This window comes from Phoca vitulina, unplaced genomic scaffold (assembly GCF_004348235.1).
Source record: "Phoca vitulina isolate PV1807 unplaced genomic scaffold, GSC_HSeal_1.0 scaffold1, whole genome shotgun sequence".
In the NCBI taxonomy this organism is placed as follows: Eukaryota; Metazoa; Chordata; class Mammalia; order Carnivora; family Phocidae; genus Phoca; species Phoca vitulina.
In genome coordinates this window covers 10767460-10780965 of record NW_022589704.1, presented here as the reverse complement: position 1 = coordinate 10780965, position 13506 = coordinate 10767460, and the positions used below count along the sequence as shown (strand labels likewise).

Here is a 13506-nt window from a genome sequence, read left to right as displayed (position 1 = left end):
CCATGAAATCATGACACTGTCAGGTGACCCTCTGCATCACTGCCCCTGGCACCTGCTCCCTCCTTCTGCGTACTTAGGTGTAGGTGTGATAATAGCTCTTCTCTGATTCACCATCCCTTGCTTTGCCATCCCTGATTGGTCCTTTATATGTCATTCTCTGCCCTTGACAGTGACCTTTTATTTAAGGATAAATACGCAGGGAAAAAAATTATAGAACTATAAAATATTTCTGCTTGCTATTCTTCATAAGACAGATGACCACTCCAGGGACCAATCTGGTAAAATTTAATACAAGTCTACATACATATGCCCTACAATCCAGCAATTCCATTCCTAGGAATTTACTCATGAGTAAATTCTTACACATGTGAAGAAGATACTTGTGTGAGCAAGCATATTCATTGCAGTGCAATTTGTAATAGCAAAATAAATTCTGTTTCTCAAGGTCACAAATAAATAAAGCTTGTATTAATACAATGAAATTCTATTTGCAATTTAAAATAAGCGAACCAGTCCTGCATATATCAAGTTGAATAAATCTCAAAAAAGAGTCATCCTAAGTGTAAAAAAAAGTTTGCAAAATGGTATGTATCGCGTGATATCCTTTATGCAAATGTTTAAAACATGAAAAAAAGCATATGGAAATTTTTTAAGTACTTTGGGAAAAATAGGACTGAATACTACCATTATGACTTAGGAAATATTCTTTTTCCTTTCTTGAAGTTTCTGTGCTCTCCTTTTTTCTCTATAATTAACATAAATTACTATTCCTCCTCATTTCGTCCATTATACTTTCTCTTATCACTACTACTATTTTTACATGCACATACTGTTTCAGTATCAGTATTTACTTTTTTTTTTGTAAAATTGCCTCTGATTTTCAAGACAATCAGATGAATTAGCTCCATTTTTCAGCCGAGGAGTTAGACATCGTCACTGAAGCAGAGATTAAGTGACATGCCCAAGGTCACTTATCAAGTAAGTGATAGACACAGAATGGAACACAGGTTTCTGATAATAAATCAGTATTTTTTTTAACTTGATGTTTCTGCATATTAAAGTGATGTATGCATGAGAATTCAATAAGTATATTTGTTGACAGATAGAAGAATAACACCAATACCCAAATAATCAATGGTTATGCAACACTCTGTTCTAGGCATGGTTCTAAGTGCATTAATCCTAAACCACTTGGTCTTCTCAGCCACTTTGCAAGGAATCTACTGTCACGATCTAAATTTAACAAATGAAGAAGCAAGTACAGATCATTTGAGAAATTGTTCACAGTCCCACAAGGAGAAGTAGCAGTGCTGGGACTTGAACCCCGGGTGGTCCTAGTGCAGAGACCACAGCCCCAACCATGACATCATCCTGCCTCATAAAAAAAAACCCTTTTTGTTCAAATCCCCCTAGTAGAACTGATAAGTGCAGTTCCCCGATGAAGCTTTCAAATTCTGATGTGATTTTAATGAAAGCACTCTCTGAGGGCTTCTTGACACTCTACATTTAGTTCCATTTTACTGAGCTTATTTCTCTGCATACTGAGGAATGTTGCTGGCGGTACCAGAAAATGGCCCCTAAATTGCGCCATGGTGATAATTATTTCAAAATTTTCTTTCAAGTTTCGTTTTCATCATGGATGGGCATTTTCTTGCCATTTTACTTAATTGTCTTTCTTCTGAAGGTGTTGGTGTAACTATTCCACACGTCATGATTAAATTGTTGACCTAAATGGAGGTTTAAACAAGTTTAAAAATAAAAGAAGGGAAAGAATATTCTAAGAGAAGCAGGATCCTTAATTTGAGAATATCTTTTGATATATTTGTAAGAAAACAATAATTCAGTGCCCAAAATAACTTTATAGAAAAGCTATGCTGCTATCTTGGCAACATTAGTTGATTATGAATTAGTTGTGATGGCTTCATTCGTGATGGGCAATACAAATTTCCTAAGCAAATGGGCCTTTTGCAAAAAAGTAAAAATCCAAAATTAACAGAAGGATATACAATGTTTCTTAAACTCCACATATGAATGAAATCATATGGTATTTGTCTTTCTCTGCCTGACTTATTTTGCTTAGCATTATGCTAACTCCAACCACGAAATTGCAAATGGCAAGATTTCATTCTTTTTGATGGCTGAATATTAATATACCACATCTTCTTTAATCATTCATCAGCAGTGGACTCTTTCAATAATTTGACTATTGTTGATAATGCTGCTATAAACATCAAGGTGCATGTATCCCTTTGAATGAGTATTTTTGTACTCTTTGGGTAAATACCTAGGACTGCAATTGCTGGATGGTAGGGTAGTCCTATTTTTAACTTTTTGAGGAACCTCCATACTGTTTTCCAGAGTGGCTGCACCAGTGTGCATTCCCACTAACAGTGTAGGAGGGTTCCCCTTTCTCCACATCCTTGCCAATGCCCATTTTCCTGAGTTGTTATTTTAGTCATTCTGACAGGTGTGAGGTGGTATCTCACTGTAGTTTTGTTATGTATTTCCCTGATGATGAGTGATATTGAAGGAGCAAAACAAACAAACATAGGGGAGAAAAAGAGAGGAAAATCAAGAAACAGACTCTTAACTGCAGAGAACAAACTGAGGGTTCCCAGAGGGGAGGTGAGTGAGGGTGGGGGAACTGGGTGATGGAGATTAAGGGGGGCGCTTGTGATGAGCACTGGGTGTTGTATGTAAGTGATGAATCGCTAAATGCTACACCCGAAACGAATATTACACTGTATGTTGACTAACTGGAATTTAAATAAAAACTTGCGAGAATAAAAAAGAGAGATATACAATGAAACAGTGCCCTCTGGTCTTGATTCCTCTACAGAAGCAACTGCTATTAGGGGTGTCATTTTTAGGGGTGTCTTTTCAGGTAAAATAAATGCCTTTATTTAGCTAGTCTTACTTTCTGTGTAATGTTCCTCATGTTTTTCTTTAAAATATTTAAAACTATATCTTGGTGTTTATACATATGTATACATATGGAGATCTTTTTTTATCTACATAGCATTCCACTTACAGATGCATTCTGATTTCACTAATATCCACTGGTGGACATGTAACTCATTTAAAGTATTTTACTACTACTGGGGCACCTGGGTGGCTCAGTTGGTTAAGTGTCTGCCTTCGGCTCAGGTCATGATCTCAGGGTCCTGGGATCGAGTCCCGCATTAGGCTCCCAGCTCAGTGGGGAGCCTGCTTCTCCCTCTGCCTGCCACTCCTCCTGCTTGTGCTCTCTCTTTCTCTCTCTGACAAATAAATAAATAAAATCTTAAAAAAATTTTACTACTACCAACAAAGCTGCAATGAAGTCCATACTTGCAAGCTTATTTGTGGGATGAATTTACAGTGGAAACTCTGGCTACTTTTCTGGGTAAATAAGGAAATGAATTTCACATTTATTTTTATAATTAATTTCCGCTCATGGCTGTCACTATATGAGATCATTAAGTTACTCTTGATTACTTGTTCCTTTGCCTATTTTTTATTAAAAGAGTCTCTGAAGGATAATAATAATGTTAATAAATTCGTAGCATTAAAATAAAGAAATAACTATTAAATGTGAACAGCATTTGGTTAAGTAATTTGCGTGGGAAATATACCTTGTTACAGATGTTTTACGTAGTCATGATTAAGGGGTTATTTGGATGTTGTGCCTTTTTGGTAGGACTAGAATATATAAAAGACAATTAGGATACAGTAGCAAAGAAGAGCGTGTGTCAGATGATTGGAATTGCTCACTTGATGGAGAGTCACGGGGTTTTATATTGTGGGGCCCTGAGAGACGAAGGGATAGCTGTGCGTGTGTGAAGTTTTTACAGGAAACAATGACTGAGAGCGTTTGTGGAGGTGCAGGGCTGGGAATTCAAGAGAATTCTGTCAGCATCTTGGTCACCGCTTGTAAACCTGTTTTTTCCATGGATGTAGTTGTGACCGGCACGGAGGAGGCAAGCATTTGGGGATCCAAAGGAGCCTTGCTTATCCTCTCTCTTCCCATCACCGCGCAGTGAAAGGCTTGGCGTGGGTGATGCTGGAGTTCCTTTTTCTGGTGGCTTCTGTAAGTGGCTGTGAGTTGCTAGTGTTTGTGACAATCTACTGCCTCCTCGGACATCTCTACTCCCTCTTGCTGCCAGAGAGGATGGGGCCTCCCTAACTGGGTAGGATAGGGAGCCAATGGTTCTTTTTCATCAGTTTGTCTCTTTGGATGCAATGGAGTTCTCCAGTGATCCAGATCATCACGAGTACAGATCACGATTATTTTTTCTTTTCAAGATTTTTATTTATTTATTTGAGAGAGAGAGAGAGCACAAGCCGGGGGCAGGGCTTTGGTGGCATAGTGGTGAGCACAGCTGCCTTCCAAGAGGGGGACAGGGGCAGAGGGAGATGGAGAAGCAGACTCCCCCCGCTGAGCAGGGAACCCGACTTGGGACTCTATCTCAGGACCCCGGGATCATGATCTGAGCCAGAGGCAGATGCTTAACCAACTGAGCCACCCAGGTGCCCCCAGATCACTATTCTTGATATTTATTTCACAAAATAATATGCTAATTTCCATTTCACATTTTTCTCTCTGCCCTTATAAAACCATCTGTATTGTTCTTGAGAACTCTCTGGCGAGGTTAGAGAAGTAGAAAGTGAGTTTAAAATGTATTGCCAACCACAGTTTGGTTACATTTTTACCAGAGATTTGGGGGCAAAGGGTGCTTTGAGAATGGTTGGCATTAAGCAGTGAGAGATGCACAGGTGTAACCAAAATACCAACTTCTTCCCATCTCCAACTCTGTGTCTTAATCTTTTTGAAGATTTCTTCCACCTGTTACGTTGGAAAAACATAAAAATTTGCAGTGTTTAACCTCGGTGAAGGCAATTTCTATGGCAAAGTTCAAAGTAGAAATGCTTTACATGATACAAAAGTATCTATGACAAGTGTAATGAGTGTTCAAAAATAAATTTTAGTATTAATAACACCATTTTATTAGATACCATATTCTAGATAATTTATAACATTTTAATCCTTATTTGAACAACAAAAGTTAAGTATAATGTTCCTCTTGTTGCCACAGGTCTGTAGAGTGAACAGGATGAAGATTACCATGCCATGAAATATGTTTACAGGGATCGACTTCTTATTTATGAAATTAGTTAAAGGAAAAAATCAGGACAACTATCAGTTTCAGAAAGGGAACCGCATGCCATCTCTGACCTTGACATGTCTAATAAGAGCTGTCGAACATCTAGAAGGGGATATTTAAAATGCATATTCTTTAGTAAAATATTTTACTAAAATATTTCCTTTGATAACTTTGTCATTTTGGACAAATATATATTTTATATATATATATATGTAATATACATTATATATATATAATCTTACATGTTTTCCTATAGCATTTTGTTGTCAAAGCAAGGCACACTCACATGCAAATGTATGAATTATAGATAGATAGATAACAGATAGATAGACCTATATATATAAGCACACCATCTATTCCAATGTTTTTCTTTATTAATTTGATGTGTCAGTACATATATTGTTAAGTAGTTCTGGGAGAATGAGGATAAAAAAAGGAAACATTTATTCATTTTTTCTATTTGCCTGATTGTTGTTAGTTAGTTTCCACTTTGAATCTCATTTAATCCCAACCCAGTACTGAGACAGAATCATTAGCCTGTCATTTACTGATAAGGAAATGGACACACAGAAAAATTAACTAATTTTTACAAGACTACAAAGATAATAAGAGGCAGAGAAGAATTTGAACCCAGTGTGTCTACTGCTAAATTCCTTGGTCTTGGCCCTTTTCCATGTATGTAAAAAAAAAAAAAAAAAAAGATGACATTAGTCACGATCACCATTAATATTTTTATATCACTTATAATGTACCAGGTTTTATATTAAGTACTGTTTAGGCACTGTCTCTAATAATCTTCACATGGAAATATGACTGTACTCCTTTTATAAAAGGAGGAGGGCTGTCCAGGGAAACAAGACTGATTTCCCAAATCCATGAAGATGGAGAGGGGAGGATGAGGCAATCACTTTATGTTTACTTGCATTTCTGTTGTGGTGGCTGAGGTTACAGTTCACGGAAAACAGAAGCAGAATTAGAAGCAACTGCTCACTTCAAGCATAATGGGTTATGTTTCCATAACATTAATTTTACACTTACATTATATTTTTGTTGACCATAATATATGTTTTAAAATATTATCATTTTGTACCAAACATTTATTTCTCAAATCCCTTTGAATTCTAATGAAAAGTACTTGATGTCTCGTTATTATGCAAATTGCCCCAGGAAAGAAAAAATTGCGGATGCACGCACAGCACCAGTGGTCAGACCACTGCCATCATTGCTATGCTTTTAAATCCATCTTTCCTATAATTTCAGGTTCTCTTTTCTCTTTAAAGTCGTAAGTGGTTGAAATTATCCATATAAACACGATGCACAGTGTTCCCTTAGGATAGGGATATAATTTCTACATGAGAATTGGAAGCTGTATATGTGAAAAAGTTAAACTTTTTGAGGACATTTCATTTCCTTTTATTAAACTGTTTAATGCATTGGAACAAAAGATATATATTATAAATTCAGGAAGAATCTTGCCACCAATGCAATGAAATAGAACTTAAAGTCCTCTCAGGTAAGGAATTTTCAAGTTAGATCAGTACGATTAAATATTCTTTAATCACCATTCCTGGAAAATAAATAATAGATTTGCTTGTGAAATTGGGGGCCTAACACGTAAAGAGAAATACCTCAGAAAGTTGTATAAATGAATATTTAAATGTCACATTGATGAAAATATTTTACCATACTATCCCTTATCAAGTTACTAGACAGATGATGGATAAAATTGAAAGAAACCATCCACTTTTTCCTCTTTATCCTTAAGAGCTCAATAATCTTACTAGCACATGATTTTCTCACTACTCTTTCCAGAAACTCTGTGTAAATTTCCATTCTGTAGAAGCCAATCTTTTCTCTCAGAGACACATTCTCCAGTCATTAGTAGAGTTAAGTATTGTGTATCTCTCATCAGTTTCCTTTTTTTTCCTTCTTCTGAAATTCTTATGATTTGTATATTAAATTTATGAAATCTATTCTCCAGATCTGATATCTTTGCCTTCAAATTTTCTCCCTTTTCATGTTTTTGGTCTGTACTTTGAAATAATATTCTTGCCCTCACTCTTCCAGACCTTTAATCTCAATCTCAACAGTAAGCATTCCATCCTTCCACTCATCTGAATTTTCTACTTCAAACATTTAGTTTCTATTTTAGAAAGTCTTGTTTTGACCCGAACCAGAATCTTCATAGTTGTTCTTTACCATGTCATTATTATACGTGGTGTTGTCTGAATCCTCAACTATCTCCTACAGAGGCTCCCTTAACCTGGTGTCTTCCTTCACTGGCTGTTTGCCTCCCTCAGATGGGTCATTATTTCCCTTAGGTTCTCTCCAGGAACGCTCTTTGGTTGTGAAAGCATCCCCAGTGCACAAACTCTCAGAAGGAATGGATGTTGAATCACCATCTACTTTTGTGGGCTGAAGGTATGCTAATAGGCAAGAAGCAGGAAAAGTCCTTCCTGGTTTACTCACATTCAGCCTCAGAAGTGGGGAGAATTATAAAAGTAGTTCACCTTTTCAGCTCTGCCTTTTCTTTTGAAGACCAAGGAGATGAGGTCCATCCAGGCATGCACATGCACACCCACATACGCGCACACACACAGGAGTCCAATGTTGTTGCCTGCAAATCCCCAGAGGTCTATCTACAGATTTCTGTAGGCCAAGTCCTTTCTGATCTTCCCAGTAATTTCTCTTTTACTGGGATCTCATGAAGCCCAAGGCAGAAAAGCCCTTCCCAAGTCTCTTCCTAGGGATTCCTCAATCCCCAGAGTAGAGACCTCTCTCATATCCAGGAATCGAGTGCTCCCACAGCCATTTGGATATCTGAAGCTGAGCCAGAGGTATTCATGTTGATAATGGAGAGAAAGAATGATGCATCCTCTGAATCTTTCCAGAATCCCTGTATTTTCTCGAAGTTCTTTCCTTACTATTTGTATTAAGATTTGTCAATAGAATAGCTGACAATGGTATCTAATTCCTATTGGCAGTTCTTCATTGCTGGGGTCATCATAAATTCAGCACATATTTTTTTTCCTCTGTTGCTTCTATAAATGACCTGCTCTTGCTCAGAGTCCATTTTTCTGCTATCTATGAAGGCAGAATAAAAATGTAGAATACATAATTAAACATTAAGTGCTTTTGGTGCTAAAAGAAATTATTTTGAGATTCTCAATCTTCTTTGGAGGAGGCAGACTAATGCCTGCTCTAACCTTAGTTGAGACCATGTGTAGCTTCTGCATTTTTTTTTCTAGAAATGAAGCCGGGGAGTGCTATAAAGCCTCATGGGTCCAGGTCAACACTACTCCCTTTCTTTTAAAAAAGTCTCTTTAGGAATACGAGCAGCACTGATACAAACGAGAGAGAGGACTATTTTTATCTGAGACTTATTAGTACAGCTGGAAAAGAAATGGCCATAAACAAACAGCATTCCATTAAATAGAAGAAAAAATGAGCAGGACATGGAAGAAATGGAAAAAATCCTGTTAATAATGTTATGTTGCTATGTTCTGTCCTTTAATGATAATAATCTGAGGGTTCGTGTCTATTAAGCCTATTTATTAGTACTTTCTGGAGACAAGCATTGTGATCTAAATTAATGGGCACACATATCCTAGCCCTATATTTTCACTAATTTATAGTTTACTGATTTGGAGGCACAGACATTTTATAGTCAGCACCGGGAAATATCTTGCATGGCCCCTTCTTTTTTTTGGGAAGTGAATCAATATTGTAAAATACCATATTTTCCAATTAGTTTTGCACCATCATGTAACAAGCTGGTACAGTTAAAGCTGAAAATGCCCCCACAGCACATATAATTAGCCCTCTAAGAAAGATCTGGAGAAAAACAACACGCTAAAATGTAAAGGAGGAACAAGTGCTTAAGCATCTGTTCTCATGCAGTAAAATATTTCTACTTATTAAACAAACAAACAAACAAACAAAAAACACCCTATTTTGTTGCTAGCACATTTTAGATGTGATATTGCCATTGCTGCTTCTAATCTCAAAAAGAGAAAAAGTAGAAAAAAATATTAACAGCAAATTAATTGAAAATCCCCATAGCTCACTGAGATACACACCATGAGTGAAGGCCTGGTGGACGAGAAGACTCAGTCTCCCACTGCCTCTGTGTGACTCCCTGTGGCACAGTCTTAGCTTGTGAGGCCCTAGGACTTACCTTGTGACATGTAGAGCAGTGATTCAAACCAATTCATCCCGGACACAAAGCACAGAGGCTGTCTGAGCCATGCAGACTTATTACAGTCCTGTCTTTGGAGAGGTTTCTCAGCACAGTTGTGTACCCATAAAGTGGGGATCTAGTGCCATAAGCTGACAAAATTTTATGAAACCAGATTTTTCATTTTTTTTCTAGGTATATTTAATCCTCCCTTTGCTATTTCCAGGAGCACAACGCCCAGACTTGAGGGCAGCCCTGGTCTTAACCTTACAAACTTCCAAGTAGGATTTTAGTACCTGCAGGTTCCAATTGCCCATTCATTTACTTAACAAATATTTAGTAAATTCCCACTTTGTGTAGGATGCAAAGCTAAGTGCAGAATTCACAGAAATGGAAGAGACAGATATAATAATCCCTGCCTCATGGAGCTTTTTGGCTAAGAGCTGTAGTGAGGTAGAAGTTATGCAAATAATTTCAGTCATGCCAAGTACTCAAAGGAGAATTATAGGTACTGTAAAAATACAAAGCAGGGGGCCAGTATAAAAAACTGGACGATTGTCTAAGAATGTGATATTTAAGTGGCACACTCTAAGACGAGTGGGATGTAGCCAGGTGAAGATTAGGAAGAAGAGATTTTCAAGGAAATGAAACAACACCGCCAAGGCTGTAAGTAGGAGGAGCAGTCCCATTCAAGGTTCCATTGGGATTGGAGCATAGGCGATGGGAATGGCACGGGATATGGCAGGCAAGGTGTCTGTGTCAGACAAGGCGTTACAGTCTGGATGAGGATCTCAGACCGTTATCAAAAGTAACAGGGTGCTACTAAATTGAGTTGAGTTCCAAGGGGAAGTGTCAGTGATTAGCATTTGAAAAGCTTTCTTCTGGTTTCTAAGCAAAGATTAGATTGGAGGGGTTGGGTTCTGTGTGTGAGAGATGCCAGTGGGAGGCTATTGCAGGAGGTAGAGTGAAGATGATGGTGCTGTTGTCTGAGGTGGTGACAGTGAAGAGAAATGGGAAAGAAACAGACCTCTTTGAGAGATATTTTGAAGTCAGAAGCATCATGATGTAGTAATTGATCAGAAGCAAGGGCTGAAGGAGTATGGGAGCCAAGAATCACTTCCACATTCCTGGCAGGAGCAACAGAGTTGATGGTGGCATCGTCTACTGAGAGAAGGCATTCTGGAGGGAAGAGCAGCAGAGGTATTTGGGGAAAGACCATGAGTTCAGTTTTAGCCACATTAAGTTTCAGGTGTCTGGAGACTCCTCAGCAGGCATGTCAACCGTCAGGGTTACATAAAGCCTAAGCTATGGAGATAGGTTTGTCCTGAAAAGAAACATTTGACACAGACATTATATTTGGCAGAAATATTTTTACTATTAGCATAAAGATAGTAAAGGAAGTCATAGGAGTGGATGCGCTATGATAAACTGGAAAAACTAAAATGGGAAGAATGCTGAGTGCTGAGCTCTGAAATATTCCAAACAGCTTCAATTAGTGGAGAAGAGGTAGAACAGGAAAAAAAGGGATTGAGATATTGGCCAGAGGAATGGAAGGAAAAGTCAAAAAAGTAGAGTATTTCTAGGAATACTTGTCAGTGTCAAATTCTGCCCAGAAATTAGGTTGAATGAAAGCTGGAAAGCATCTACTGTATTGAATCACGTGGAGGCCACCTTAATGGGGTGCTCATGGAGGGTGGGGACAGTCAGATGGTGCATGGTACGAATGGTCCAAATTGTCAGTGAGGCAAAGGGGAGTAAGAGAAATCTTTTGGGCACTTCACCATGAAAGATAGAGTTAGGGCCATATATTACGGGGCGGGGGTATGGTTGCCATCATGGGTAAGATTGGTTTTTGTTTTTATGATTAGACAAGTTTGCAATGTTCAGGTGCTAATATGAAGGTGACAGAGATGAAGCAGTTGACAATTCAGAATAGACCTTGTCTCCATTAGCAGGGGAGGGTGAAGCTACTCTAGGTTTGTATGTTTGGATGACAGGAAGTCCCACCCATTGGCTTATCTTTTCCCTACAAAACAAGAGCCACTGTCTTCTGCCAAAAATGAGAAAAGAAAAGGAAACCATGGTGGGGGTGGTAGAACAAGGTAATTTTAGGAGATTTGCAATAGGTATTCAGGGGAGAAGAGTGATCTGACAAGAGAATAGTAATTGGATTGTTGGGGAGGTGTTGAGAGCCTAATTCTTCCTCCTGTCTTCCCCTATGTCCCCTCCTTAATAGCATTGCAATCACTGTAAAATCTAGATTCCAGAAAACATGTGATAAACTCACACTTGTGTGCAAGCAATGCGTAGGATATATGACTTAGCTTACTCTTTTGCCCTGGTAACTTGTATTTTAGTAGGGGTTCATATCATATTATAAGCTGACTAATAACCTCCAGATCATGAAAATATCAGAACTGCTCAGCCTCTGGGAGATATTTGGGGTGGAGAGTATTGGCTGGAGTGTGCATAGCTCACCAACATGCAGAACATGAGCAGACCAGAAGGCTGGTGAAGCTCATTCATTGTCCTGCTGTTTCAAACCCAGGTCTGTCAACAGCTATTAACACTTCCATTTTAATTCGTCTATGAGTTTGCCTTATCAGTAACTCCATAGACGGCTGGGAGACGGGACTGATGAACCCTGATGAAATTGTGCAGAAGGAAGCCCCGGGAAACCAAGGAACATTTACATCCTGGAGGAGAGAAAGCTCCAAAGCAGGAGGATGTAGGAATTGCTAAAGCTTGATTTGAGTTTTATATGCAGGATGATGTTACTTATTATTTAAATGTTACAATTTCAGGTATGGCCTCAGGGGTCTGAAGAGAACAGTTGTGCTGTGGATTCATTGTGACCATGGGGACTGCAAAAGTATTTCTCTTAAGGTCAGTGCAGTTGCCATTGGGCCCTGCCAGCTCCCGAGAGAGGAATGCCCATGGCCCTGGGAATGGCTAAAGGGAAGGAGGCCTTTCTTCCTGCTGCTCTTACAAAATAGGATTCCAGAGTCTTCCACTCCACTTTAATCTGTGGAAGGCTCTTAGCCCAGGACCCTTGAATCTGTTTTGAAGGTTGAATTATGAAGCTGCATGAAGGTCAAGATGGGCTGCATCATGTTTAGGGACCAGTGCAAAACGGAAATGTGGAGCCCCTCGTTCAATGATTATTATGAATTTCAAAACAGCACAGTTGGCCCTAAACCAGGCTCGGGGTCCTTCTGAATGGGGGCCGTGTGCCACTGTACTTCACATACCCGTGAGACAGCCCTGGTGGGTATGTCCCTGATGGGACTGTGGTAACTTCACCATGGCCTCTTCTTCTTTTTCTTCTTCTTCTTCTTTCAAACGACACATTTGAACTGACAGATTGACTGAGGGATTTGGATGGGGGGAGGAGGGTGGTGGGCAGTGGAGGGGCAGAGGAAGAGAGAAAACCCTAAGCAGGCTTGATGCCCAATTCAGAATCCAATGCCAGGCTTGATCTCCTGACCCCGAGATCATGACCTGAGCCAGAAATCAAGAGAGGGACACTTAATTGACTGAGCCACCAAGGTGCCCCCCACCCTAGCTTCTAAATGTGGCTTTACTTATCATGAATCCGGTGACCTACTGCAAGTCACTTAGCTTACCTCCCCTCTAATTCCTCAACTGTAAAATGCAGAGGTCAAATATTGATTAAGCATCAATTTGGTTCAATTACTATGCTATTCACTGTTGCTATCTTGCTATAAAAACTAAAAACTCAACCGTGATCCTTGTAGAGCCTATGTAGTTAGTCTCTGAGGCAACGGAGAATAAATAAACAATTTTTAAATTAGTGATTTAAATAAAAAGATGATGAGAACTACCATGGGGAAGTACTATGGGCTGTGATACATGTTTCCAGGTGGCTTAAGGCAGTTTTAACCTGGGTTGAGCATTTATCAATTTCACATCTTTTATTAATGACATTACTTCAAATAACTGGACAATCGTTTTGTGCTGGGCACATAATACCTGTGCTATATTAACTCCATTAATACAATTACTAAATGAAGTAGGCACTAATAATAACCTTATTTTGCAAACGACAACAGGAGGCACAGAGGTATCGGGTAACTTTTCGAAGATCTTGTAGTTAATGAGTGGTGAAGCCGGTCTCCAACCCAAGCTGAGTCTTGTGGTCAGAAACTGGAGAATTTATGCCAG

The 13506-nt window shown here is 38.9% G+C and overlaps 1 protein-coding gene across 1 annotated transcript in view; it reads right to left on the bottom strand.

Moving 5' to 3' along the window:
- Positions 1–12672, bottom strand: part of LOC116637779 (proteasome subunit beta type-4-like) — a 58751-nt gene extending 46079 nt beyond the window's left edge. The window contains 1 exon segment of the mRNA XM_032413269.1: positions 12573–12672. Coding sequence (XP_032269160.1) covers positions 12573–12672 — 100 coding nt within the window.
- Between the last annotated feature and the right edge of the window lie 834 nt (positions 12673–13506).